Raw genomic sequence first — 26,540 nt, 5'->3', positions numbered from 1 at the left:
ACTGTGCCTTTCTGTTTCTATCTTTTCTCTGAGCACCTTGCTTTATTATTTAAAAAAAACCTTGAAAGAGATAATGGAATGGCTGGAATTAGCCAAGAACAACATCCAGTTCAACTGGAGATCAGTTGCTCTGCCAAATTATGTGTAAGAGCAGCAACATATACATTCCTACATAGAGTACCAACTCGCTCGTTAATAATCATTAACTTAATTATTTAGCTGAAAGAGAAAGTAGCCATACCTCCCAAAACTTACTTTTTCTCCTTCCAGAACCTCGTGAATTCAAGAAAGCAGCATGTAGTCCAGCAACTGAGTGCAGGAGTAGCTCTTTCTTCAGTTGTCACCTTTTTATACGGTGGTATCCAGCTGATCACAGGGGATGGACGTGGTGAGTGATGCCAAGTGACTTTGACTCTGTTCCAAGGAGCGAAGGCCCAGCCCTTCCTGAGGCATCCTCAGATGTCACATAACTTGTGTCACTTGTTAAAAAAATTGACCTCCAGTAGTAGTCTCTGTCCTTCTCCACCCATTCAGCATGGAAATAAGCTGCCTTAAAGTGAGAACAGCTTTTAAACGGGAAGGGCCAAAGCATTGATGAAGACTTGATAGTGCAATTGCATAGACAATTTCTGCATTATTTTCCCAAATAGGTTTGTGGGAATAAGTTTGGCGTTCCCTGGAGAGCTCAGAACCTGTCAGAATTAGAGCCCTCTGTAGTCTTATGCTATTGAAGTTATGGCCAGCCAACAAAGAGGCATCACATAACACTGTTTTCATAAACTGCCACTGCAAATACTGGTTGTTGTGCACTTATTCTGCTTTTTGGTACAGGAAACTTTTCCTCAATAGTAGTGTAAAGAAAAGCATTAAGTCTGTGTTAGCTGTAAGGACAGTTTCATTGCAGGCTTGTTTGGATACTTCTGGTGTAATGAGGTGGGTTAATCTGTTATGTTGTACTTCTGAGCCCAAAGGGATTGTTTGAATAAGATCACAGTCATTGTGTTTTCATGTAATTTTTCTTAACTATTTCTTCTATTCAGCTATCTCTTTTTGGTTCAGAAAAGTGCTCTGTATCCTAAAAGCTTTGAAATTGGTGCAAACTCTTGCTGAATTGAATGCAAGAACTTAAGAACAGGTACCTCTGAATTAGACCTGTGAATCCCTGGTTTCAGCTGTCTGTGTCAGAGGAATTCCTAAGCCAGAGCATGGAGATTTATCTTTAAGTGCCCATGGTGGACTTCTCTTCCATGAATTTTTCTAATTGCATTTTGGCATCCCTGGTATCCTGTGGCGATAAATTCCATTCTTGAACTCCCAATGTGTGGAAAGATGCTTCCTTCTTCTTGTTTGGAAGGTTGTGCCCAGTAATAGAAAGTTTGATGGGATTTTGCTTCAAAGAAGGTAGGTCAAGACCTTGGAATTGTCAGAGGGGTTTGCCAGGAGCTGAACTGCCGCTCCACTGAGCGATACAGGAAGGTGAGGGAAGATAACAGCCACTGGAATGGCCAGAGCTGTTTGAACCCCGAGTAGTCAGACACGTGCTTAAGGTCAGAAACATAAGGGAGATTTTAGAAACACTGATGCAGGCTGATGGGTGTGAGACCAACTCGTCGTCTTGGATATCTTTGATTTAAAGAAGTTTTGTGGGTGTGTTTTAATGTCAAGAGGACGGCTTTGGAAGAGGAAGTCTTTTGTTTTTGCATGGGCTCCTCGTGTAGTTGTGCAACAGGATCGGTTTCATTTCAATAGTGAAAGGAAGGTGAATATTTAGCTTTAGGGGAGGTGAGTCATGCTGCTCTGTCATACATGGTCATTCCTTTAATCCTTGCCATTTGCAAGGGCTGTGCCAAGCTCCTATTAAAGTGAACACAGTTGATTTATTATTTCCTGCCATCTTTCAGAGCTTTCCTTTCTTCAGTACAACAGAAGGTAAGTGTATCCTCGGGGCAGACTGCCCCGTGGGGAAAGGTGTTTTGAATGATGAGCATGGACTGAGATTTACCCCAAACATAAACCTGGCACACTGCCTGTGTACCTCTGCATTCTCTGGGGCATCCTGAGAGGTGGCATTTGAGCTATCAGATATTAGGGCTACAGTCTTCCTACATGAGGTCAAGGATATTGATTTTCCTTAAATGTGGAATCAGTCCCCGGCTTGACTTTGCAGCCACTGAGTTATCAGTGTCTCATGCATTACTTCAGAGCACAGACATGTTCTAATAACTACAGCAATAAAACAGAGAGCTTTTATATCTTTAGTTGCAGTAAGGTAAACTGCATAGATTTTATTTGTTGCTTTCCTTCATGTTTGATCTTGGGCAGTGTAATTTACCTCTTCCTCCTCTGTTGGCCAAAAGAATTTTTAAATTAAATCCACAAATATTGCCCTTTACAGCAATTTTCTGTTGGGGACGGGTATTTTTCTTTTGTTCTGTTTTGTTTTTTCTAGGCTATGTTCTGTATTTTGCTTCACACATATCATCTTAGATGCATGTGAGAGACTTGGAATAAAATACCTGTTTGTTTCCTCCTGCACCTTAAAACTAGCTGTAAATATGAACACGAACCTGAGTTTAACCATCACATCCCTGAAATGGACCAGCATGCATTTTTTTTTTGTGGCAGCGTGCGTCTACTGAGCTGGTGCTCAGAGCTCCTTTTTTTCTGAGAGGAGTGCCTGTACCCCCATGACCATCACTGTTCTCTGTGGACATCTGCAGCTAGTCCTGCCCGAATGTCACAGGGAATCATCAAGGCTGGGGGTGTTTTCATGTCTCTCCTGCAGTGCACCTTACCAGCTAAACAAATGCCTACAAGCACATCGGTATCTGGAAAGGGTGTTGCAGGGTGTGCCTGCACCCCAGGTCCTGTTCTGCACCCCAGACAGCACACACAGGTGAGTGCCACCTGATTGCTGGTGGCTTTTGTATGGAAATGAGGACTGGGTGACATCCTCAGTGGTAGCACCTCCTGAGGTATGAAGCCCGCAGCCGCCCAGGTGAGAGTCACTGGTCAATTCTGCAATGAGGAAGAGGCTGATAATAAAATATTGGCTCTGTTATCAGTGGCCCATTACAATTACTGCATTGGGGGTCAGTTCTGGGATGTAGCTGGGAGGAAGCTGCTCCTAGGGCAAGCAAATGGAAAAGTATGGCCACTCTATTGACTGTCTGCTTCATAGGGGTCAGGCCCTCTTATCCAGTGGGAAGGGAGTGTAACGGGATGGGTATTACACCCTAGGGTATATCTACTTGGGGATTAACTTAAATTTGGTATTAAAACTGGTAGCAAAACTGAATCACCCTTCAGGTGATGTCTTCATATGGGTATGCTGCAGTGAAACAAGACTGCTTGAAAGTCTCGCTTTACCCTAAAATGGCACAATCTTTCTCATACGGCTAATCCTTTATCTCCAGGATTCAGCCACCACCATACGTCTGAGAGGGATTGTGTGAAACAAGGGGCTGAATATCTCAGTGAAAAAGAGAGTTACAGTGTGTCACAGACCACTTGATGGGATCAGGGAACTGGAAGGAAGGTGAGCATAAATAACAGCACAGTTGGAATTAGTTTTTGCGTATTTACATCTCAAGAATGAATGACCTTGGAAAAATGTCTTTCAGAAGCATTTCATTGCTGAGATATTTTGTTACGCTTCATCTCCCAAAGCTTTGTTAGCCTCACTGCTGCTTTGCCGTCTATCTGCCTTGCCCTTTTTTATTGATAACAAGACAATACTGTGACAAAATGTTCCTTCTTTGTGAGCCTTTTGTGGTGACAGTGGAAATGCTTAAAAAAATAAAGGATCTGACTCTCGTCATATACTTCTATGTGAATCTGGACTCACTTCAGTGACTTACACGTTGCATCTCTGCAGGGTGGTCTGGAACAGAATCTATCACACCTCCTTCATTTCCTTCTTCCCCGTGAGGTGCTGTGTGCCTTGTCTGGGAAGTTAAGCTAGATTCCCCAACTGTTTTCACAGATAGCCCAGGATCTCAGCATCATCATTGTGTTAACTTGCTCTCTCCTTCCAAGGCTCTTCCCATTTTGTATTTGTCTCCTGGCATGTTACTTTCTTCACACTTCAAATGTAATTCTGTGCCTAAAGGTGAGCTTAGTTTTCTGAGGTACCTTAGCACACGGAGAAATCTCAGTGAACCATAACATAAAAGAGCATTAAGTGGCTTCAGAATTATTGTGCTGTTGAGATGACATTGAGTTTCATGTCCTTGCCCATCTCAGGAATGCTCTAAATCACTTCAGGAGTAAACAAGACCACGGAACAGGCTTTTTCTGTTCACTAGCGCATAACTGTGGAGCTGAAAATCTCCAGATGTAGCAGCTGGAAGTGGAAAAAAAGTAGCTGTTTTTAGAGAGCATGGTCACAGACACTTTAGGAATACTTCAGGATGGATAACTAGTTACCTGCCACCACTGTCTCATTGCCCTCAGCAGAGATGCTAGAAGCTGACTTTGGCTCATGTAATTGCTTGTTGGTCAACCTCCAGCATAACATACTTATTCTGGGATCCTCTGTGTTTCACTCAAAGTAAGAGAAAAATCCCTAGGGATGAAGCTGGTTTATTCTTTTTCAGCCTTGTCTCTTGGTAGCTTTTGGACACACAGCATCCCAACAAGGCTGTCTTGGTGTTCTGGCTTTTGTTCAAGGCAAAGTGTGAGGAACGTTTGGGAGAAGTCTTTGTTATCTTTAAAGGCCTTCAACCATTTCCTTCCCCACCCCCTCCGCCCCCCCCACCCCAGTACTGCAGAAACAGTTTTTGGCACTTCTTGGTCTTAAGGTTTGCTGTTCTTCTCAGATCAGGAAACAAGAGCAAAGCAAAATTCACCTTGCATTTGAGTGAGACCCATGTATTCCTCTTTGGTCTCACTTCAAACTCCCCAACATCAGCTGGAGCAAAGCCTAGCTCTTCCCTCTCTGAAAAAGTGTATCATATTGTACACGGAGGCCCTCCACAAAGGACTGTGACGTCCAGGTCACAGCTTTCTGCCCAGGTTGTGGGGAACAGTGACCGTGCAGTCCACATTTTGCAGAGTATGATGTTTCCAAATGATATTCACTTAAAGTTAGCAGATAAAATGGCCAAAATGGACAAATCCCACACCATAACCCCAGAGCCCATTCAATTTATGTAACTATTAAAGCTGAATTAATAAGACAACACTTGGGAAATATGTCACATAGCTCTGTTACATGATGATAGCCCATTACACACGCACAGAGGTATTTCTTTTGCATTGCTGGAGATCGGAACAAAAGCATTTGGGATTTGGCATTTGTCAAAGTTGTATCTACATTACAGAATCCAGCTGGCCCAGGCCCTTGGTGCAGACAATGTGGCCTGACGGGTCGCAGGTTTGGGACTCAGGCGGTTTCTTTCTTGCTTTGCAATGCATTATCATGCTATAGCAAAGTTATTCTGCTGTGAAGGTGCTGCGTGCTTGTGAAGCCACTTTTGGGTGTGGGAGACCTGAATGAGTTCCTGCCATGCAAAGGCATCAGTTAGACGGGTGTGACACAGAGCACCCTGCCCAGAATTAAAAATCAATTGATGACTCAAATCTGGATCAAATCCACTGAGAAGCAGTTTCCCATTTTCAACAAGGATTGACTGAAGGTGACCACGAGTGGCCAATTTTTGAAAGCCCTCAGTTGCTCAGTTTTTTATGAACTTGTCCAAACTAACGTTTCCTATGTTTTGTGAGTTATTGGTCAATGTCTGATTTGCTAACTGTGACTTTTTCCTAGACCACATTCTCTGACATTTTCTTAGACCACACTCGGAGACTCTTGCCAAGCAATGTTTGATTCTAGGGATGGAGAAGAACTTTTTCTTGTCAAGTCAAAGGGCAATGTATTGTTAGATGTGTGATGTAAGTACATAAAATCAGAGGATAAACAAGCACCGTGGAAAGATTTACAGTGTAGACTGAAGAATCGTAGTATTAAGGAGGCTAAGTCAGCAATAGTTAGAGACTCCTTTTTTTTTTTCTTTTTTTTTTTTTTAATAGTAGTTAAATCTTTTTGGAAATAGCTGTTGCAGACGTTGCTCAGTTTCCATGTCTAGGCTTAAGTCAGCTTTGACAGTAGCATCACTTCATCCCACGTAGTTTCATATATAGCTGTTGCTCTAGCATGAAGACAGCTACAGAGGCAGATTTTTACTTTTGTTTATTTGACAAGTCATCAGCAGTTACTCATAAAGAAGGAGAGAACTTGCTGGATCATACAGGAGGGTCAGGGGCTGAGACACAGGAATGGTGGCCGTGTGGTCATTTGTCTATAGGGGGGCGTAGTTCATATTTCTGTCTGTGAGAAAAAGTCACAATTCAAAATGTGTTTTTGTTCTGAATTGGAATGAAATCAGAAGTACAAGAATATATGACTGAAAAGAAATAACAGAAATGACTAATGCTTGTCTTGTGTATTTTCCAGTAAAGTTTCCACAAGAACCGATACTGTTTTGTGAAACCTTCCAGCTTGGTTAAAACAGCTTCTTCCCCACGGCGTTTTCCCCAGGTAAGTGACTTAGCAGAGACCTCCAGTGGCGGCGGGAGAGACTCCCAGGAGAGAGCTGGTAGGTTAGCAGGGCTGAGCTCCTGGTGCCCTCTGGTGCTTGCATGCTCCTTCTGGCAGCCTGGTCCCAGGGACGTGCTGGCAGACAGATGTCATGAGCCCACAAAACAAAGTGCGGTGGAGGCAGCAGGGCTGTGCTCAGCTCCGCTGGCTTAGTGCAGTGACCCTTATGGAGGGGTGACAGGTTGCAGGAGGCAGGAACAAGAACTGACCCTGCAGTGCTTTTCTTACTTTCCCCTTCCCCAGTTCTCTCTACAGCTCTGACATTGCTTAATGTCCTATATTTCTCCTGTCCTGGAAAATAAGGACACAGTCAGGCAAATTGTGTTTTCAATGTGATATTCAGCCAGGTTCATTGATTGTCCTGCCCGGTACATGTTTAATTTTCATCAGACACATACATGCAGCAGGAAGGGGTTAAACCTTCCTTATCTCACCGTACAGAGCAGGTCACTGCAGGGGGCAGGACAAGGCTGGATACTGTGAGCTGAAATGAATCCCTTGCAGGTGCTCAGCATAGCAAGGTGCTACATGAGTGTGGGGAGAAGGTACTTAAGAAGAGTGTTCAGGGCTGGCAGCCTTTGACTGATAGGGGGTTAGGGAGAATGAGAGATGGGTTTAGTCCTGCTAGACAGTGAGTTAAACTTTCCAGTTCATGAGCTGGATCTCTGACTTTCATAACATAGGCTTTCTCTTTCCCTCTCTTCTTTCTTAGGGCCATGTACGACCTGTCAACCACTGTAGGTGACTATGCACACATACATGCGTGTATATATATATTTTTATATATAAAAGAGAGGACAGGTTAGACTATGTTGTATCACAAGGTGTCAGCCTTGCTGTAAGGAGAAGCAACTGAGAACATGTAAAGTGTCAGCAGGTGGCTGACTCATACAAAAGAACATTTTCTTGAAGCTATGAAATACAGAGGCAGAGCTGCTTTGTACTTGAGAATACGGAGTGCCTGACAATTAAAGCTATATTTTGCTGCACTTCAGTGTATGGTAGAGATGTTCCAGTGCTGATGATACTCACAACAGAGCCAGAAGGGGCAGGAGCATTGCTGGGTGCCCACAGCACCTCACCCTTTCTTGCCTGGCCCTCTGGAAGATGAGTGTGTGCTTTGGGAGGACCCGCTCAGGTAAAGGATGTGGGAGTTGTGAGAACGTGGCACAGCAGCTGACACCGGTAGCGCTGTTCCTGGGGTGCTGGGTGCCAAATAGTTTTAATGCTGTCAGCACCATGGTATAGCCAGAACTGATGGCTGAGGGGCCAGTGTCGTGATAGCCTGGGTCTTCCTGAGCAGCCTTTCAAGGCTGGGCTGAGTTTCTGGGAGCATGTTTTACCTCTGAGCCTCCTCCTGCTGAAAACTGGTCTTTCAATAACATAAGTGACCTTAAAACTGATCATGCTTCTTAGTCCTGGCTGCTTATGTGTCAGGAGTGTCTCCAACAGGCATAGCCTCAATACCCTGCCCTGGTGGGTAGCTAAACAGGTAGGGTTTAGAGCATTACTAAACAACACTTCTGCTTTCTAGTGCAGCCAGTTGGTCACCAGCATGAGTAGAAACCTTGTCGAGAGAGGAAGATCAGATGTCAGATTAATTACCTTTTTTTTTTAGGTTGGTTTGGCTTACAATTGAGGACAAGGTTTGAGTGTTAGATGTTGGTGGTTTTTGACTTTGTGCAAAACAAACATTGCAGAGGAGATTACAGAAGAGAGAGGGAGGTAGAAAGCAAGCAAAATCTCTTGTGTAAACCTCTGGGAAGGTGTAATGTGGCAGTTGTGTTTCAATTCCAGCTATAAACTGATATTTGGTGCTATTTGGCCTTTTTATCCTGTCTTAATGATCTCTGCTGCCTTTGTATTAGTCTCCGTGACACTTCCTTTAGCAGTGTGCAGACAATAGCTCTGGGAGTGTCGTGTGGCCAGAGCAGGGTTTGTTCTGGAGTTACTACAACAGGGGATAAATCAGGATTGAGTTTTAGTCCTGAGTTGACCGAGGATTCAACATGTTTGATGGTAGGTGGGTCTCTGAGACCCTTGGCTTCCCTCTCTTCTCCTTTGCAACTTAGAAGTAGCCTCAAGTGAAGGCCTGTTAGTGCAGGCAGGTGAGAATAGATGGTCTTTCATGAGCTTTAAACACAAACTTTCCATGTTGAGTTCTGGTGACCCCACTGGCATTCGTAGGTGTGGGCGTAGTAACATCTTGAAGCCAATAATGTTTCTTTTCATTTATTCCCTCCTTGTAACTGAATGCTTAAGCAAACAGAGGTGAGACAAGCTGCTTACTTGAACCAAATATTGCCTTGTTTATAAAAGTCTCTCTAGGTGACATTTAACAAGCAGGCATGTAATACTACGCAGTCACATAGCTGGACGTGACCTGTGTGCTTACGCATTCTTTTAAAGATCTACGCTGAGATAAGAATCAATTTGAAACTATATTTATGTTGATAATAAATCTGAGGGTATAATTTTTGCTCAGTTTCTTTCTGAACGAATGGCCGATTCTGGTATCTGCCAATCCTTGAGACAGAGCTGTGCAATTTAAATGCCTGTGTGGAGAGTCAGCTCCTTTTCTGGTCTGAACTATGCCTTTGGTCCTGTGAATCCATTGGTTTGCAGACAGAGGTGGCTCTGCACCTGAAATGGGCCAAAATGCTCCATGCTGCAGACGCTATGATGACTAATGTTACAGTTGCCTATTCATACTAAAGCTGTCTTACCAACACTGACCACAGCAGTATATTCAAGAGGAAAACCTTTTTTATAGGTTACCTGCAAGATGGGGCTTTCAAAAAATGTATCTTCTGCCTTAACCCAGAACCTTTCAGACTGTCAACCCAGAACACGGCTCCAGGCAAAGTGGTTGTAAGAACGATCTACTCTTAAGCCAGGAGATGTTTTGATGAATACCTGGAGAGCCCTCCTAACTTTCTCTTCTGTGATTCTGCAGGTAGGCAACAGCGGTTTTAGTCCAGAGCAGCAGGAGTGAGGGCAGGACTGCTGTGCAAGAGGAAGCAGTGATCCATGGGGCAATGCTTGTTGGTCCATTGCCACTGAAATTACAGTTCTGACGTGTGAACGTTTTTGTAGCAGTGTTTCCTTGTTTACTTTTTTTGAGAGATAAAGGAGGGGAGAGGTTTCACACAGCCTTGTTTCAATTACTGGGGAGTCTTCCTTTGTGTGCTAAGTCCCAGTAAGCCTGAGATCTGTACAGAGAGGGTAAAAGAAGAGCTACTTGCAAGTGATGACTGTATCATAACACCACTTTTGTGGGCTTGGAACTGTTTATACCTTAGACCACAGATTTTGCATCACTTCGGTCTTTATCCTCTTCTGCCAGCTCTGGACTCAGCCCTTTCTAGGGGGCTCACACAGCTCATTCTAGCTGACCCTAGCAGCAAGCTCGTCTGTTTCTTGCCCCACCAAAGAGAAGAGGTTTGTTTTAGGCTGAGGCTTGATCTTCGTGTTTCTCTCTTTCTGGTTCTCTGTCCAGTATCCTTTGGAGATCCTCCTAAAAGCTGCTGTTGCCTATCGCCTTCTGACCTGTGGTCCAAAGGGTAATTAAGCAAAGGATTGGACACCGCAACTGTGTCATGTTGTTCTTCTCCAGGAGTTTTCGATGTAGCCTACCTTGTCTGGGCGTTTTGGTGTGATTTTATTCTGTAACCTCTTCTGTCAGTATATGCATATGGAATTAATTGTTACATGAGCTCACATAATGAAGGGATCTAGTGTGATGGACATGGAAACAAAGAATGAATTTAGTTTCCCTTTTAGAGCTGTATGTCTCCAGATCCTCTTTTTATAACTGGATCATGTTGTCCCAGCAGGGCCCTGACAGATTTCTTCTTCATGAGGCAACCAATGATTCTATGATTCTGTAAGAAACAGAAAAATAACAAGGAGTTTTTGAAAAGTATCATCTTGGAACAGGTCCAGAGGAGGGCCACAAAGATGATCACAGCGCTGGAGAACTTCTCCTATGAGGACAGGCTGAGACAGTGGGGGTTGGTCAGCCTGGAGAAGAGAAGGCTCCAGGAGATCTTATAGCAGCCTTCCAGTACCTGAAGGGGGCCTATAGGAGAGATGGGGAGGGACTCGTTATCAGGGAGCGTAATGATAGGACAAGGGGTAATGGTTTCAAACTGAAAGAGGGGAGATTTAGATTGGATATTAGGAAGAAATTCTTTACTGTGAGGGTTGTGAGACACTGGCACAGGTTGCCCAGAGAAGCTGTGGATACCCCATCCCTGGAGGTGTTCAAGACCAGGCTGGATGGGGCTTGGAGCAACCTGGTCTAGTGGGAGGTGTCCCTGCCCAGGGCAGGGGGGTTGGAACTAGGGGATCTTGAAGGTCCCTTCCAACCTGAACCATTCTGTGATTCTATGATCTTATATCCAGAAGCTTCTTTTGCCTTTCTGTTCAGTTATGACAGTTTGATTTTCTTTGCTAGGTGGTACGCATTTGCTTTCAGCCTTTGGTATGCCTTTATATAATTTCCACACCATCTGCAACATTTCAGTCTCTTAACTGCCCCTTTTGGTTCCTCTTCAGCAAGCATTCCTATTTTGTGCTCTGTTGTTCCTGTTCTTAAACCTCTCCTCCTGGTTCTGTGACTGTACTTGGCGTTAACGAAAAGGAGTACACTGGTGGGGCTGTCTGAACCCAGTGAGTCTCTATGGCCCTTGCAAGGTTACAGAGGAGCTTGGCTGTGGTCTCACATATTAGTAAAAGCCTGAGCCCCATCCTGTACATCCAGTACCAAACCCATGGTGAAATGTTCTGTATTAGCCCTGCTGGGGTACTGCTGTCTTCTGTGATTTACTGGCCCTTGAGTCCATATTTGATGGGGGTTTTTCAGCTGTGGTGTGAGCATGTATCTGCTCAGGCAGCTTCTCCAGAGTGCTCTCTTAAGCATAATGGGAGACTTGACTTTTCTGAGAAAGCACAAAGCCCCTTTTGTTCTGGATAAAAATGGCTGGGAAGTATAATGACTTTGGGCTGAGCAGGGCGTGTGGCATGCGTGGTGGAGATGGGATAGGGAAGGATTTATTGTCTGTTGCCACACCTGGCTTAACATGGCAGGAACACCTTGGCGGTCAATTGTACAATGTAGTGTTACTGAAGAACACTTGAGCCATACTTGATGCTATACATGCACAGTCAGGTTGTGTGAGAAGAGGGTTATTAAGGCACTGACTCATTTTCCCGTGGTACAAAACTACATAGAATCATAGAATGGTTCGGGTTGGAAGGGACCTTAAAGATCCTCTAGTTCCAACCCCCCTGCCCTGGGCAGGGACACCTCCCACTAGACCAGGTTGCTCCAAGCCCCATCCAGCCTGGCCTTGAACACCACCAGGGATGAGGCACCCACAGCTTCTCTGGGCAACCTGTGCCAGTGTCTCACAACCCTCACAGTAAAGAATTTCTTCCTAATATCCAATCTAAATCTCCCCTCTTTCAGTTTGAAACCATTACCCCTTGTCCTATCATTACGCTCCCTGATAACGAGTCCCTCCCCATCTCTCCTATAGGCCCCCTTCAGGTACTGGGAGGCTGCTATAAGATCTCCTGGAGCCTTCTCTTCTCCAGGCTGACCAACCCCCACTCTCTCAGCCTGTCCTCATAGCAGAGGTGCTCCAGCCCTCAGAGCATCTTTGTGGCCCTCTGCTGGACCCGTTCCAACAGGTCCATGTCCTTCTTATGCTGAGGACTCCAGAGCTGGACGCAGTAGTCCAGGTGGGGTCTCAAGAGAGCGGAGTAGAGGGGTAGAATCACCTCCCTCGCCCTGCTGGCCACGCTTCTTTTGATGCAGTCCAGGATGCGGTTGGCTTTCTGTGCTGCAAGTGCGCATTGCCGGCTCATGTTGAGTTTCTCGTCCACTAGCACCCCCAAGTCCTTCTCCTCAGGGCTGCTCTGAAGCCATTCTCTGCCCAACCTGTATTTGTGCCTGGGATTGCTGTGACCCAGGTGCAGGGCCTTGCACTTGGCCTGATTGAACTTCATGGGGTTTGCATGGGCCCACCTCTCAAGCCTGTCCGGGTCCCTCTGGATGGCATCCCTCCCCTTTAGCATGTTGACTGTGCCCCACAGCTTGGTGTCGTCGGCAAACTTGCTCATCTCAGACCTGTCCCACTCCTGCCCGCCCACTGCAGATTTCGTTGCCTCGCCTCTCGGTGTATGTGTTAAAGATCACAATGCAGAACTGGGCTTCACTCCTTACTTGCTATCACCAGGAAGCTCATATGTTTGAGAAGTGTGGGAAGTGATGTGAAGGCATTGGATTATTTTCAGTTAAGGAAAAAGGAGGCTTGTGGAGAGGGAGGAATGGGAGAGGGAAGGGAGACAGAGAGAGGTCTCCTGTGTGATTGTGTTGAGCTAGAAGTGATTGTTATTACAGCTGAGCTCTAAAACCCCCCTCACAGGCCTATGCGAGGGCTGGCTGCACCTCTGTCGGCCTTGGTAGCTACAATTGCAGCATGGTGCAAGAGGTGGACTGGGCAGTCTCGGAGTCCCCTCCTAGCTCTGTACTTCTTGGTAAGAGAAGGTCTCTAGTTGTCTCGCACTGAAAGCAAATTTTGCCAGCATTCCTGGTACATGCTTTGTGTTCCCATTAGTCTGCAGCTGAGAAGCCTGATGCTGCAAAATTAGAAAAGTTCATAAAGGGTGGGGACAGCAGTGCTTAGGAAGGGAACGTGGTGCAGGTGAGACTAATGACAGGGAGGGCTCTGCTTCTGGGGAGGTGGTAGCTGAGGACGTGCTAGGCCCTGTCCCCTGAAAGACTTGTCTGCCCAGGTGTGTGCTGCAAGTATCTTATTCCCACTTAGTCACAGTTGCAACCTGGATCACTGTATGCTGCTAAGGATATTCGGATAATAAGTATAAAGCTCCTAAACCACGTCCCATCTGGTTAGCATGAAGGTTATTGCTGAATTATAGTCATAAAACCTGCTTTTCCAGAATCGTGTCACTTTGTGTGAGGTTCTCCTTTCTGGCAGTCCATCAGGGTGATCTTACCCTGCTCGGAAAACTGCACTGACATGCTAAGCAGTGCTGAGGCTCCTGCGGTAAAGTGGCTGTGTCCTTGGGCTGGGCCAGGCTGGGATCTGAAAAGTGCAGGAATACCTGCCACAGGCCAAACTGCTCTTCCCAGCTTTCAGTGCTACGAAGTGGTGAAGCTGGATATGGCATCACATCCAAAAGGTAAAAATCCTCTATCTGGAGGCCTGTTTTAGAGAGCTGTAATTCTCACTTAGGCTTACTCGAGTAGGTGCAATACTATAAATCATCTCCAGACTTAATTCTGTGTAATTATCAGGATTTTGCTTTGGCATGAAGTGTGCAAAAATGCCTCACCTATTGCTGTGTTGAAATCATTGCCTGCCTTCCTGTCTTTGAGCTCCTCTGTCTGTCTTCATCTCCTCAACTGTATGCTCTTGGAATCAAAGACCTTCTTGTTCGTATCACACCTAGCACTCCTGGATCTGTGCTTATGGCTCATAGGTGCTAAAGGATGAACGCAAATGGCAGGTACTACATGGTTCTGCTTGACCACCCTGCAGACAGACTTTAGAAAAATACCAGATTGTTTACAGATGAAAGTTTCTTCTTGCCTTTGTGAACTCTGGTTTCTCTTCCCGTAAGGGGGGGTGCTCTGCACACCCTTTAGGTATGCATGACTTCCTGGATGACATGAGCAGAAAGTCCTGACGCTTTGCATTGCCCCCTCCCATGGTTTCCTTATCTGTGGCTGAGGCTCAGTGTTATTTTTTCTGCTTTTCAGATCTCTCCTGTTCTTGTGTTTCACCTCTCGATGCCCTGGGGAAGACCCATAGATCTGGCCGAGGTTGACAGAGGCCTTCTGTGCCACATGGTCTTTGTTGCCATCTTGATTGACTCTTATATGGACCTGCAGTTCATCCAGCAGCATGTCCAGAGCTCCCCAGCAACACATGCCTATCGGACCCTCTGTCGTGGTCAGCCTGCTTGCAATGTTGAATTTACAGAAGGCGCAAGATGCTGAAAGCTTTGGTATTTGAAACGCGATTGAAGGATCCCAATCCATCTCAAGAACACCTCATTTGGATATCCTGGAGAAGAGGCTTCTTGCTTTGAACTAGGAGTCCATGAATCTGACCATTTTCAAAATAATGCATTTCAAGTTTATATAGATTTGGGTAGCTTAGGATGGGCATTGATGAGAGTCACTTTGATGTTGGGCATCCTGTGCACTTCTGAGTCAGACAAACTAATTATGAATCAGTGTTACACTAGTTCCAAAATAGCTGATAAACATGTTAAGTGGGGTAAGAAAACTGAGAGTGTGGAGAGAGCTGGGGTTTGGGTACACGTTGTGATGTTGTGAGTCAACACTGGCTTTTCTTGGTGTTGTTACAAACACACGAGTTATAAGTGGGCATGGTGGGGCAAGCCTAAGCCTGGGACATAACTGGCTTATGGAAAAAACTTCTCTTGAAAAGCATCACCAAAGTGACCAAAGAAAGATCGTTCAAACCTGAGGATGCAAAATTACTCCGGTGCATCCAGAGAAATTGAGAGAGTTACTGTGGGCAATTTCTTAGTGACTTGGGAGATCAGATCCAAGGGTCAGTGAAAAGAAGTCTGAAATGAGTGGACTATAGTTGAATATCCATCTCTTGTTAGAATCTGCAGCAGGTCTCATTTTTATTCTTGCAGATTATGCTTGCTGTGTTTTCCTTACAGAAGTGCTTATAGTTGACCATTAGCTTGAGGAGAACTCAAGTTCGGGCACAATCAGGAGATCCCCCTGATTGCTGATGCATAGGTCTGGGGAGATCATGGGGAACACCACCATGTGTGGTTCAGCTGGGTTAGGAGCAAAGCTATTCCTCAGCTCCTGCAGCATGCAGTTACTGCATAAAGACCCCTTAAAACCAAATGTGATCTCTTTAATAAGAACGTTGTTTAGTCTTTAGAATAGAGCAGCCTGCAGGAATTAGGAAGCCCATGAAGTTATGTCCTAGGAACTTTGCAGCAAGGAAATAAATGAAGGTTTGTTGAGGGAAAGGTAACTTCTGGTGATAGGGAGACAGGGATCTTTGGGACTGCAATTCTGGGGCCATTGGATAGCAGTGATCTCATTGCTGTGGTGCTTGTGAGTGATGACGAGCTGCTGCAGCGAGTGCTGATGCAAAAGCCCACGTGGCACTTGGGTGCAGATGCTGGGCACCATGACATGAGGCCAGTGTGCCATGAGCACCCTGGAGCGCGTCAGCAAGCAAAGGTTCATCAAGGAAATAAGAAAGATGGCTGTGCTGTGGGATTTGCTTGCACCAATCTTAGCCTTTTATCCTCTTGCAGGGCTGCATTTTTTGATTTCAGCTATCCTGATTCCTCTGTCTTGAGTGGAGAGCTGTGTGTTTCAGTTGATTGACCTCACTGAGCCTGGAGCAGAGTTCCCAGTTTGACATAACTGTGATCAGAAAATGGCCTGTCTGACTATCGGAGGAACTGCCATGTATTTTCCTTGGTGGGTCTCCCAGGTGGAGATGACTTGGGTAAGCAGAAACTTCAAGAAAAGGGCCAAACATTTCAAACTCCACTGAAGCAAAATTTCCTGATGACAAACTGTAGTAACTAGAGGAAGGCGGTCCTAGAGTACCTCTGTCCTGGGAGGGTGGCTTTATTTTTGTTGCCTCCTGTAACTGGCAAACACGTCCTGCACAGGGCAGCGAGGGAATGTACCTATTCACTGCTCTCATCCTGCCCACTCTGTGCAGCCTTGCTTCAGGCTCAGTGTTTCCTACTGTATCCTAGGAATGACGAGCGTTCACAAATAACATTTATTTGTACTGCTAAACATTTGTATTCTCAAGTACTTATAGGTGTGTCCAGTGCTCCAAATACATCCTGTAATTTCAGATGCAGTTTTGAGAAGCCAGAGACACGCCCCAGTTTGCTCAGTGAAAAGGAGCCCACTACGGATGGTAGCCCTTCACACTGAGTACCTGGCGACTAGCGGCTTGGAGGTAAGTTAACCCTCCAAGCGGGGCTGTGCAACTTCTTATCCTCCTCTGCCAGAGGGGAGCCTGACATCAGGGCATCAATAGCAGTGAATCTAGCTTAACTAACTCTCTGAATTCTCTGCGTGCAACTCTGTGCTTTCCCAGGCATAGCGGACCCTCAGTAGGTTTTTTTGTGTGCTTTGGGTCTAGTTTCAAATAGGTTTTGTGAAGGGTGTTGGCATGTGTCAGTGTGCTTGTGAGACAGTCACCTTTTAACTTTCCTGCTCTGAGTTTGGTTTTGCAATTAAGTATTATTCATGTTTGATTTTTCTTGGCTGAAATAAGGTGATTCCTTGCATGTATGAGTGCTCTGAAGACCTTTGCAGAAATGCTGCTTTTACTCCCAGGGCTGGGCTTCCTCCTTTTGGTTGGTGAGTATTACCGTGAGGGTGGCGGGTGTCCCGGGAGGATTTTTCTTACCAGCAGCTGTAGCTGAAATAATGCTCAAAAGAGAAAACTGTGCTGAAAGACCATTGAATGTTACTTTGGTGGTTGCTCTAAATCTCCAAACTTTAGTTATGCTTGTTAATTGTTGTATTCGTAAACCAAAATATATTCATTTTTGTAATAAGCAGGGTGGAAAGACAAAATCGGAATTCATTCTCTTCCTGTCATTGCAGAGCTATCTGCTCACTGCTCCTTTGTTTGGAGCATCCAGGTGCCTCTGGGAAAGCACTTAAGAAATAAACTTAGCTGAATCCGATTATATTCCCTACTTTCCCTCCATCTATTTTTTTGGTAGTAAGGGATTCCGGAGCAGGATCTTTGTTTCTTTCAGAAAGTGTCAGTGCTTTATTCTTCCTTCCTCATCAGACTTGAGATAGCATTTGCAGTGAATATTGATGACAATAAAACACGTAACGTTACAAACAATCTAAAGAACCACCAGCTGGGGAACAGCTACATAAAGGGACCGTCAACAGTAGGCTTAGTTATCAGTACTAAAGGAAGGAAAACATTATTTCTTTAATTAAGCAGTTGTCAGTGTTCAAAACTGACCGATGTATTATGGACACCCTGATGGAAATGCGATATTTCTTTTCCCCACTTTTCTATTAACATCCTGTACAAGGAGGGATGTCTCTGTCCAGCAGAAGTACATTGGTTGCTTGTAAAAGTTAATGACTCTTAATGCAACTGCTTTTAATTTTGGTGGTTTGTTCTCATGTTGGCCACTGGCTCAGCATGCAGGTGTGGGAAATCATTCCATTTCTTTGGGCCATGCTTGCCCCCATCCATCTACCCATCTTCTTCTGTAAATGCCCTACATAACTGGAGGTGGAGAAAAGTCAGAATATCAGAAATGTGCTGAGCCTGTGGAGAATTTGCATCCAACAGCTTGCATGCACTGCACTTTGGGGGGCGGATCAAAAAGAGAAGAAAGAAAACACAACTTTCTGAAAGTGCCGAAACAGGTTTCTGAAAGGGAAGGACAGGAGATCTAAGTGTAGTGGTGCCACCTTATCAACACGAATAGCCTTGTTGTAAAGAAGCAGTGGGGAGACCCGGCAGTGCTCAGCAACCTCGTGGCACAGAAGTGCCCTCATGGAGGAGGAGGGACCGTGGAGAGCAGTTGAACAGTGTACGTGCACAAAAGAGACAGTCTCTTCCATTATGGGAGGCTTCACTGCAGCCTGACGTGCCTGTGCACTAACAGAGTGTGGGAGCGAAAACTATGTTTTGGAAGGGTATTGCTCCCAGCGTGATGCGCACATATCTTAGCCTTTGTTGTGATGTTGTGCGATGAAGGATTTATTGTCATACAATGAGGATTCTTGTGATAGTAGGTTGGGGTCCGCTCTGATCTTGCAGAGTGCCAAGCCACCCTTCTCTTCCTCCTTCTCCCTCTGTGGGTGTTTCTGAACGCTGCTCTTTTGAGTCAATGGGATGATTTGCATGCTTAAAGTTCAACATATGCGTAAGAGCTTTCCAAGAGTGGGGCCAAAGGGCTTGCCTGTATGTTTCCAAGGTGTCCCGTCCTGAGGTGAGCAGTGATTTTCACAGTGGAAACAGCTCGGCTGTGTCTGCAGGCAGGGAAGCATGGCCTCACGGCCAGCCTCTGGCACTGAAATGTTGCTTGTGATTTTGGTAACTCTTTTGGGACTTCCTCTAGGAGCGAAGTTAATGTGTGTTCGGGATAGAGGAAAGCACTGCATTTGCCCAGCTATGCGTGTGTTTCCTTTGTGTGTTACTTAGTAACAGTTCTCTGTTAATTAAATGATTAAAAAGGTGTAGCAGTTAGTAATCAAAAAAGCTGTTATACTAATTAGGGGCTCCTCTCATCTATCCTTACAAGCTATTTTATAATCCCCTTCCTAATGCAGGTCATTGGGCTGGTGAACACATACATACCCAGGAAAGCTGTTCATGTCCTCCTCCTCCTCTTCTTGCCCATCACAGTTCAGTGATAAGGGTCTCCCATCCTGTTGATTTCTGTGCCCGATATCACCGTGGGTTTGACTCACACTGCCCTGAGCCACCTTAGTCCGGTCTCTTCGCCATATGCTGTGGAGGAACCACAGAAGGTTGCTTCTGTGTTTTGGTTTTGGGACTCGGCTCCTCCACATTCCCCCCATGAGTCACTTCTCACCAAATATTTGTGGATAACACCAGTCCCGGCTGTGCTCCCCGCACTGTGCAGTGGGAGTCACTGGTGCTTTAGAGCCATGGAACAATCATACTGAACCTGAGCTTTGCACACCTCCATATGCTTGTTGGGCACTACTCAGCCAGCCCTGGGCTAGCTGGTCCGTGGGTCTGGGAGATGAGGCATGGGTGGGGGTGATCTCTACAGCCACTTCAGCCTCCTGTCAGCTGCAGTGCCTGATCCAAAGTCACTAAAGTTGGTCCCCGCTGAGAGGTAACTACTGAACTTTCATCACCGCATTACTCCTTGAGCAGATGAAGAAGGCTTGCAGAGAAGCGGGGGTACTCTGGGCTGCAGGGCAGCCGGGCTTGCTGTGCTCTGCCACGCACTGAGATGGGTCAGAGGATGTAGCTAAAGCGGTGGGAGGAGAATGGTGCAAACTGGGCATGCCATGTGGCGTGGGGGGTGAATGCAACAAGGGATGGCTGTGTCAGACGGCTCTGCAAGGCCCTGGTGCTTCACTGTGGACTGAGATCGGGCACAGCTACCCCAGGAGATGGGTGAAGGTGACAGTGCTGACCAGCCGCATCCTGAGTGTGCTGTTAGAGAAACACACTGACTGAAACAACTGTGCAGTGATTCAGTGCTAGCAAATTGTGACAGTCAGCCTGCAGCGTAACCTCAGGAGCCTCTAACCACTGCCTTCTCCCTCTCCGTGCCTCTCATTTCGTAGAATCATAAAATGGTTTAGGTTGGGAGGGACCTTAAAGATCATCTAATTCAAACCCACCTGCCATGGGCAGGGACACCTCCCACTACACCAGGCTCATGTAGTGTTTGTTGCATTCACTTGTTCTGTCCTGTCACAAACTAGTGTGAAGTCTCTACCTTTCCCTTTTCTGTACGCAGGGGATGCTGAGCTTGGCAAGCTCCTAATCTGAAGTAAATAATGCTAATGCCAGGGAGTTTTGAGTCTGTGTATGTTGTTACTGGTTTCCTAAGCTTGCATTTCACCACCTTTCCAGCTTCGTGGCATTGGCGGGGGTGATGAAAGTTGCCATCAAGAACAATGTAAAGGTTAGGAAACAAGGAGTAGAGAAGTGGAGGGCTTGCACAGACCTGCCAAGAGCCAGCAGTGACACAGTTGTCTTTCCATAAATCCCTGTCAAGCTCTCAGGCAGGACTGGCATGGGGGCTGTCGTACGGTGGCGTTACCTGCGTTGTGTGCAGTTCTGCAGCATAGGGTGATTTTAATCCAGTTGAGGATTTAGCAGGAAAAACATCTGAAATACAACACAGGCTTGGCTACAGTTGACGCATTGATGGCAACACTGTAAAGGACAATTAGAAGCTGCAAAGCTAAAAGCATCGTGGAAGTATAAGCATGGTGAGCCTGGCCTGCTGGGCTGATTGCTGGCTATGGTGCACAAGGGATACTGGGCAAGGAAGTCCTGGAGAGAAGGTCCATTCCCAGAGTGTTGTTTCTGCCTCTTTCCCTGCCTTTTTCTCTGTGGGGACAGAGATGTGTGCAGTCTCTCATGTCATCTAAGGCACTGCATTTCTGTTCTCTGCCAGTATGACCTGGTGTGGATAGAGGAGTACCTAATGTCTGCTCACCCAGTCAGCTGTCACAAAGCCAAAGGGAAAACAGCAGAAAGGTTTGACAGAAATGATTTTGTGAAATACTGTGTCAAGAATGAGGAATAAAATAACATAGTGAGATGAGTTATCTTCAGGATCTGTTAAGCCAGATGGGGGCTGGACTGTAGGAAGGAGCTTTGTCCTGCATTTGCTGCTAAAATCATGGAACATTGTCTTCCAGGTTGGCAGGTAGCTGCTGCAACTTCTGCTGGGACACATCTGGTAAGGCAAACTTGCGTGTTTAAAATAAGTGTCATCCGTGTCTTGTAAAGCATGTTTGGGTTGGTGGTTGGTGTGGGCCGCTTCCTGGTAGCAGTGCATTGATGGAAATCAATTGCTACAAGCCAGATGCAGTGCGTTGAGCCCTTGCCCATCCTGTCTCCCAAGCAGTGAGTGGAGTGGGGATGGCTTCTGCAGGTCTTTGCAGGGCTTCAGTGCAAGCACATCACCAGATGATTCAGTGAAGGTGGCGCTCATTGACCACACTCACATCATCTGGAGAACAGTCCATCCCATTGGCTCTTATGCCTGAGTGATGGGCAGGACTCGTATAACCCTGAACTTTCCAGCTGTCTGAGGTACGGAGCCAGTGCTGATAGGAATTTTGCAGATGGCGGCTACCTAGCATGGCAAGATGGGAGCTCTGGTTCTGGGCACTTGTGTGTTTTCAGGCCAGATCCAAGTACAAATGGTTGCAGTTAACATGCTTGTCTGTATGCAATGATCACAAATAATGTTGTGCTACCATTGCAACTGCATGATAAGATCCTCTCTTTTCTCTCTTTCTCCTGGTGCAGTGCTCCAGCTCCCCTGTCAATGGTGAGTTTCTTACCAAGTAATCTCCATAAAGAAGATTCAGACATGGTCTGTATGCATATTCCTATCACAGTTCCCTTACCTTTGTCTCTCTTTTTTTGGGAATCAGAATCTGCTGTGTGTGCTTCGGTGGAAAGGTATGTGAACCGTCAGCAAATTGTCTTGGCAGCATTTTCCTTGTAGAGTGATACTGGATTGTTGGGGATGTCACATCAGATAGCAGGAAGCCTCTGAAACCAGGTGTAGCATCTTTGTCCCTGCAAAGTCCCAGGGATGCCTGTGGGCAGGGAGGGCTCTAATTTCACTCATTGAAACAGTGAAGGGAAAATGCCTTCCTGGGGCTCTCTCTGTGTCTGTGCTGGACAAAGAAAATCAGGGCAAGTCCCTCATGTGTCAGCCAGCCTGGCATGGGGGGATTTACTGCTCCAAGAACCTTGGCATTGGTGCTGAGCTCAGCTTAACTAGCCATGGGGGCCTAAGACTCAAACAGGCCCTCTTCAAGCCTTCGTTGAACTTGATTTCTACTTAAGGGTCAACAATTTACAAGTACCCTTTCCCTGCTCTCAAATAGTGCCAGCAAATGGTTCTCATCATCTGTGTTGTTGGTTGGTTGTTCTTCTGTATTTGTTCTGTGCCTCGTTGTTACGGCTGCCTGGCATTGCTCCTGTTCCTTAATGGGTGGGCTGGACCCTTTACAGGAGTGTAGCTTATAGCTGTCCCTGCTGCAGATGAGCAAAACTCCAAGGAATAAAAGCATGTGGTCAGGGGCATTCACATGCCTTTGACTGACTACCTGGGCTCGGGCAGCCGCACTCCATGCCTGCGTTTGCAGGCGGAATGCTGACAGAGTGCTAGCTCCCAGGTCTGGGGCAGCTGGCACAGAGGTGATGTCTTTGCTTTTTTTCACACCAGTGTCAGCCAGGAGATGGTTCTGGAGGTAGCCCGTGGCCAAGCCTCCCCCTGCAGCCTCACTTTTGGTCAATATGCATGTGCACAGGTAATGAAAGTCTCCTTTTCATGGGCTGGTGTTTTGTTTTCCTTGACAACAGTGCCATTTCTAATGTAAAAGCAGTCCCACTGTTGGCTGTGAATGGAGTGGCTGAAGCCTTGTGCAGGCTTCAGATCTGGGTTGTCAAGGTTTCCCCCACAAGACTGAAAGAAGGGATGGGGTCACACACACAGGACCATCCAGAGCACTGAGCTGTGGCAGTGTCACCTTCCCAGGCAACACCACCATGGAGGCCTTTCTGGGGCTGTCTGTGAAAGTGGGGATGCTGTCTTTTCCAAACTTCTCTCAAATGAGAAGGTGGGACAAGGGAGATTTCCAGAACAAGTTGGCTACTGGAAACTGGTATCATAGTGTTGAAACAAATCTCTGCATGAGAGTAACCCATGTCCATCAGGGTAAAACACTTAATGAGCACAATAAAAAGTGGTTGCAGTGTGGAAAATGTCATCTGGAATATTTCAGGTTTATTTCTCTTCCTGCTTTTGTCATTATCTCTAAGTTGCTGTGCTGCCACTAATTGCAATTGAATTTGTATATTCCCATAAATATTTCTAACAAAAAGATGTAGTTTCTTCAAATATTTGTTGGTGGGGTTTTTTCTTGTTTTTTTTTCTTTTTTTTTTGTCATTGAAAAATGTTTCTGGAGTGAGGAAGTTTCTTATGGAAGTTTCCACTTTGATCAAATGGCCTTTTTTAATTTTTGGTGGGAAACCATTTGGAATAAAGTTTTTTTTTTTTTAAAGCCACTCTTTGCTTGGGGGGAGCACAGATTAGGTAACAGAAGGATCCAGCATTTGGAACTGGGCATATTTAGGCTAGCTTCAAGTCAGCGTAAGCGGGGCTTTCTTCTGACTCTTCTGTCAGCAGGTTTCATCACCTTACAGTGCTGAACGCTCACGTGTAGGTGAGCTAGTGAAGCAGACCTGAAGGAGATTGCATACTGCAGTATCTCTAAATATGACACGCCTTCTGTTATCTCTGTATGGATTTCCCTTTTCTTTTTCAGAGTGCTTGGCTCCAGGACCTTCAGGATGATTTCCTCATATCCTTATATTCTTGCCTTACCCCTAAACCTGCCGGTGCTATGGATCCAGAATACTCCGTTCTGTTCTTTTCCAAATATGATGCCAAGAAGCTTGTAGCTGCTCTGACTATGTTCAGCCAGCGGGTGGGTATCACATATCCAACCCTTTGTTTACCTGTAATGCCAGTGGAAGGCATTAGTTAACATTACCTTATTTTTTACCTTAATGTTACCTTATTTTAAAAAGGGCACTATTTCAGTCAACGGAGCTCCACCAATATAGTGGAGTTCTGTGCTGTTAAAAATAGCTGTGAAGACAGGAATAACACCCATGAGTTCAGCTAGGTTACCTGTTGCTGATTGCAGTGGCAGCACAGACCTGGGGTTCCTATGTGAATTACAGACTGACTGTGCTTGAATTGCACAAATATTGCTGTGAAGAGGGTCACGATCCAGAGAAGGGATTATTGCTAGGGGTGATTCTGTTCATAATGTTCAGATTCATGTGGATTTATGTTAATGTTTGTTTAGAAGTCCATATTCACTTGAATTCATATGTTTCTTCTCATCTCTTGCCTTCAGTTTTCTGACGTGCCTCTTTCTTCTGAGTGGAACATGATCTTCATTAATGGCTTGTGGGAGAAGATGTTGCAAGTACCTGATATTGACAGCCCACCCGTTTTGTCTCAGTGGGTCCATGAGGGGCTTCAGCCGTTCCTAGTCGAGCCCAAGGTCTTTGCTTGCCTCCGTGCCAAAAATGTGTTCTGTGAGACGTTTCAGAAGATGTAAGTGCTGAATGCAAGCATTGTTGTGGGGTTGGAACTAGATGATCTTTAAGATCCCTTCCAACCCAAACCATTCTGTGATTCTATGATTGTTCAGTCCTGTTTTGCTGAGATAGGAAAGCGGCCCTCACTCCAAAACAAAGGGCTCAATTCTGTAAGCGCTGTGAACTGATGGAAGCCCGGGCAGGGTCTCTGAGAAGCTCTCTCCAGGGCTTCGTAACACACCTGCTGACCCTGTAACTGGTCCTCTGCATCAGTCAATGTGTGTGTAGTGGCCCTGCTAGCATGGCATTTCCAAAGCAGTATCACAGGATTGGCAGTGCAGCCCCCAGATGATCATGGGGCTGTTGTGAAGGGAGGTCACATTGGTAACTTTGAAAAAGGATGTGATTCATAGTATCAGTCTTCATGTAACAGCCCTTTCTGTGAGAATCCAACCCTGCCGGGTTTGATTTCATCTGTGTTTGAGATGTCTGCCTTTCTTACCCATCTTCAGAGTCGCTGCCCTGAATGGCATATATTCTGACCTTCCAGTGGAAGAACAGAGGAATCTTTACACCGGGATCAAATACTATCTCATCGAGGATGGTAAATGACTCAATTTCCTTTAAGAAACAATAGAATGTTTTAAGCCACTGATACATGCTACAACATTAGCTACAATCTGTTACAGGGCTGAGGCTTCACAGATTTTTTGGTGAATTTATATTGTCTCTTCAATGGAAATAGGCTGGGAATATGACAGTGATTAGAAGTATCAGGAATCATTTCCCTGCCTGAAGGCTTTATTAATCCAGGATTTTATAAATTAGCACGGTCAGTCCTATGCTGATTTACATCCTGTGCAAATGGCATTTACTGTTTTGTTGTGAAAGAACAGTGCAGTGTTTAGTTCCGAGAGCTAAAAGATTCGTCTCAGAAGCAGCTCAGAAAGGGGGACCCAGGTAAGACACTCCCCTGTCTCCAGGCAGTAGCTTGCACGCAAAAATTTAATGTCCTGCAAAAAGTTTTTGGCAGATTTGAAGGGAGGAAGAAAGAGACTGGTGATGAAATATTTGGAGGGCTTTGCAAGAATGAGGCATCTGTCCTGTCCCCTGTGTAAGGAGTGCACAGACATGCAGATCCGAGCATCAAGTGTGATCAGAGGGAACTCTCTGCCGACTAAGTTCTCTGATAGGCTGAAGCCTGTTCTGCATTCAGAAATCTCCAATCTCCACTGTTTTCCTGATACAGTGCAAGTCTGTAGCTTGATGGTGTTGGCCTGTTTTACAGGATCAAACCACAAATGCTACAATGCAGCTGTTCCAGGTCTGAATTCCACTGCTTGGTTTGAAAATTATCTTGGATCCTTCTTGGAGCATGCTACTGTTGGAGACCTGCAGCTTTTTGGTGATGAAGCAACAGTAAGTGCAGGCTCATCAGGGTGATGAATAACATGCAGCGTGCAAAATACTCTGTGTCTGGGACGTTGTCTTCCCTCCCTGACCAAAATTCATGGAGATGCTGCTAGCAGGAACATTTTTCTTGTTTGTTTATGGTGAACAGTCACTTCAGTTTTTATTTCTTTCCCCATCATGATTTCTTATGATAAGAGGCACTTGCACGGAAGTTGATTTCACATAGGTAATTCTGCAGAAAGCAAACTGGAGTCAATAAGGGCAGCAAACCCAAACCTTATCTCAAGACTGGACCGATGTCTGGGCCTGGTTTAGTGAATGACTGTATGTGTGCATAATGCTGTAGGGGCAGGGCCACATCTTTTAGCAGCTCTCCTGCCTTTGTGCCTTGCAGCAGTCATAGAGTGAGAGGCTTACCATGCCCTTGGAGTGCAAAGATAAATAAAGCAAGGTCCCAGTGTATTACTTGAAAACGAAAAATAAATTTCCTTGCAACTTCAAAGCCGGATGAGAAAAACCGTATTGCTTCAAGTGAGGTTTGTTCATACTGTCCGAAGTGACTGTCACATTAAAGTATTCATCTAAACTTTTTCTTTTGTTTTGTTTTTTTTTTTTACTCCCATTC

General features: G+C 45.7%; 1 protein-coding gene across 16 annotated transcripts in view; it reads left to right on the top strand.

Annotated features, from left to right (window-relative positions):
• LOC141748061 (mesothelin-like) overlaps window positions 1-26,540 on the top strand; it is a 78,890-nt gene that overhangs the window by 40,904 nt on the left and 11,446 nt on the right. For 4 of the 16 annotated variants that reach the window (XM_074599466.1, XM_074599468.1, XM_074599467.1 and 1 more), the window contains 12 exons: window positions 6,458-6,541; window positions 14,394-16,149; window positions 16,514-16,620; window positions 16,942-17,027; window positions 21,066-21,106; window positions 21,682-21,703; window positions 21,810-21,837; window positions 22,613-22,697; window positions 23,716-23,877; window positions 24,316-24,518; window positions 25,015-25,106; window positions 25,791-25,921. In XM_074599466.1, coding sequence (XP_074455567.1) covers window positions 16,958-17,027; window positions 21,066-21,106; window positions 21,682-21,703; window positions 21,810-21,837; window positions 22,613-22,697; window positions 23,716-23,877; window positions 24,316-24,518; window positions 25,015-25,106; window positions 25,791-25,921 — 834 coding nt within the window. In that variant the 5' untranslated portion in view covers window positions 6,458-6,541; window positions 14,394-16,149; window positions 16,514-16,620; window positions 16,942-16,957. Of the gene's footprint in view, window positions 1-270; window positions 389-1,901; window positions 1,930-2,449; window positions 2,897-3,416; window positions 3,539-6,457; window positions 6,542-9,374; window positions 9,558-14,393; window positions 16,150-16,513; window positions 16,621-16,941; window positions 17,028-21,065; window positions 21,107-21,681; window positions 21,704-21,809; window positions 21,838-22,612; window positions 22,698-23,715; window positions 23,878-24,315; window positions 24,519-25,014; window positions 25,107-25,790; window positions 25,922-26,540 lie in introns of those variants that run through there. The other 12 variants (XM_074599461.1, XM_074599458.1, XM_074599462.1 and 9 more) reach the window with 9 other exon arrangements.

Source organism: Larus michahellis, chromosome 8 (genome assembly GCF_964199755.1).
Source record: "Larus michahellis chromosome 8, bLarMic1.1, whole genome shotgun sequence".
Taxonomy (NCBI): domain Eukaryota; kingdom Metazoa; phylum Chordata; class Aves; order Charadriiformes; family Laridae; genus Larus; species Larus michahellis.
The sequence above is the reverse complement of the archived record's forward strand: the minus strand, read 5'-3'. Positions and strand labels throughout refer to the sequence as shown.